The following is a 2,502-nucleotide window of genomic DNA, read 5'->3' as shown; positions in this document are numbered from 1 at the left end:
TTTTAAAACTATCATGTCTATATATATATATATATATATATATATATATATATTTCGATATACATATATACATATCAAATGCGCACATTTGCGCGCATTACAATTTAAATATCTATATACTTTGGCAATATTTCCTCTACTCGATTGTATTTAAAATTTTTTTAATCCTATAAAAATGTATTGTTATAATATATTGATATTTCTATATTTTGGAATGTATGTACGTATGTGTATATGTTTGTGTGTATATGTTTGTATGTATTTACGCGCGCGCAAATATATGTACGATCGATGTGGATATAAGAGAATGAAAAAAAAACAAAAAAAAAAAAAAAGAAGAGAAAAATGCGTGTATGTTTAAAATGTAAATACGTATTTGCAGGCAACAGAGACTGATTGTTTTTCTGGAGTATTATATGACACTAGAAAGCAAAGTGTCCTTAAGGTGTTCGGGATAAGAATTATTTCACGTTTGTGCTTGATCATAATTCTGATCGTACAGAAATCGTTAAATAATGCGTGGACAATCGTGGACAATCTAATAGGCAATCTTGGACAATCGTCGACAATCAGAAACGAACAGGAAAAAATCGATACAAACGAATTGTAATGACGTGTTCGTGTTCTTACGAATTATCTTTTGATAATTATTCAACAAAATTGTAATTTATCAAAAGTATTTGAACGTGCATAATACATTGTGAACTCGATACATTGAATCATCGTTGAGAATCTTGAGATCTCATGTATCCAAGTATATGTATATGTATCGTGAAACAGAAAATGACAATCATTCGAACAAAACTACGGATTATTAGCAATTTTGGGCTCTAGCATTTTTTTTGACCAGTAATGTACCTATCGGTCGATAATGCAGAGTTCTGCCCGAAATACATGTGATCTGGTAAAAAATTACTATATATTTATTATTCTATTTTTTTAATATTTTTCTATATATATAATTTTCTTTTTAAATCTCATCGTTTTTTTTTCATCGTTTACATTTTCTTTGCTTTTATCTATTAATATTTCTGCTTTTACGATCGTTTTTAATTTTACATTACAGAACAATCCTTCCTTTCAATGCAAATAAGAAAGTACAAAAATTTTATAGTAGTGAGGAATATTTTAAGAATATTTTACGTTAAAATATTTTTCAGTATTAGGAATCCAATATTATATCTATCTACGACGAGTAAATAACAAAGTAACAAGAAATATATAATCATAATGTGTCGATACAATTGTAAAAAATCCGCTTCTGTTTATCTTTATGCAACATGTATCGGGCTTCAAATTATGTATACATATTCAAATGATATTCTTATTGAAATGTATTCTTATTAATGCAATATCGTTTACGATATTGTCACGTATTGTCATTTTCATCGTTATTCCGTAATTATGTATGTGCAAGAAAGAATACGTCAACGAGTAATGTGCTCAATAGACTTCCTATCAAAAATAGATGTTAAACTCGTCCGAATGCAATTATTCATTCTCCATAATATATTGTTCGTGCACAAGCAACATCCTTTTCCGATTAATTAATCCGTTCTTGTTATTAAGTATGTATATTTCCTGTATCTCTTTCGAAAGATGTACTATAATAAAAACGATGGTAATCGAATAGTATTGAATATTCTTCTGTACGTTAAAAAATTGTCAAATTACTAATAATTATAACTATTAGTAATAAATAACTATATATAATAATAATTTTTTTTATAAAAAATGGCTATCAATTCATTTTATTTAAAATCCTATTCAAAAAAAAAAAGAAATAATCTAAATTCCAAATATCTTCTATGATTCAACCTAGGAAAAAATCTCCTATTAAATTATATATCTTTTCAAATCATTAATTTTTTGTCTAAAATATTTTTTAATATTATCAGTAGCTTTCAGATAAATTGATTTAAATAAAAAATTCTTTAGTAAAAATTATTTTAGTAAGAGTGAGAGCAGACTCATAGCGAAAGGGTTAAATTATACACGTGGTCTCCCTTCCCTAATCGAGAGTTTATTACGTTGGTATTATATGAGAAATCAAGTATTGTATACGATTCGTAACTTATATTATTAGAAAAATAAATATAAATATAAAGATAACATTATAAATTGAATATAAAAATCATGAAAGTGATTAGAATTTTAAGACAATAACAATAAAAACAATAAAAACGATAATAATGGACATATTACCCAACAAAATGAAGCATTCATTGAGCGGCGCAGAAACTTGCGCATTAAACAAAACGTGTAGGTTATGCCTTCGCGTCGAAAATCATTTAATATCGATATTTACCGAAGAAGAAAAGTCAAAATGCTTGCTTTCTCGTATTCGAGATTGTTGTCCTATTACGGTGAGTAATCTTGATACTTTATATTATGATTTTTAATTCAATTCATAATTTCTTGTTTTTTTCTCCTTGCATGTTTTATTTCTCACTTCTAAATTCAAAATACAAATTTTTATATGTATATGTAAATATGTAAATG

At 26.3% G+C, this 2,502-nt stretch overlaps 3 protein-coding genes across 3 annotated transcripts in view; 2 read left to right on the top strand and 1 right to left on the bottom strand.

Moving 5' to 3' along the window:
- The window catches only part of LOC102681732 (SCY1-like protein 2), a 12,759-nt gene extending 12,027 nt beyond the window's left edge, over positions 1-732 (top strand). Inside the window, exon 18 of the transcript XR_004150477.1 lies at positions 383-732. The gene's annotated coding sequence lies outside the window, so the exon portion shown is untranslated. The remainder of the gene's footprint in view (positions 1-382) is intronic.
- The window catches only part of LOC102681421 (DDB1- and CUL4-associated factor 11), a 22,867-nt gene that overhangs the window by 16,981 nt on the left and 3,384 nt on the right, over positions 1-2,502 (bottom strand). The gene's annotated exons all lie outside the window — the stretch shown is intronic.
- LOC102681900 (zinc finger protein 846-like) overlaps positions 1,925-2,502 on the top strand; it is a 2,059-nt gene continuing 1,481 nt past the window's right edge. The window contains exon 1 of the mRNA XM_006615492.2: positions 1,925-2,366. Within this exon, the coding sequence (XP_006615555.1) occupies positions 2,193-2,366 (174 nt within the window). The 5' untranslated portion in view covers positions 1,925-2,192. The remainder of the gene's footprint in view (positions 2,367-2,502) is intronic.

This window comes from Apis dorsata, unplaced genomic scaffold (assembly GCF_000469605.1).
Source record: "Apis dorsata unplaced genomic scaffold, Apis dorsata 1.3 scaffold_223, whole genome shotgun sequence".
NCBI lineage: Eukaryota > Metazoa > Arthropoda > Insecta > Hymenoptera > Apidae > Apis > Apis dorsata.
Note: the sequence above shows the minus strand (reverse complement) of the source record. Positions and strands in the feature narration are given on the sequence as shown.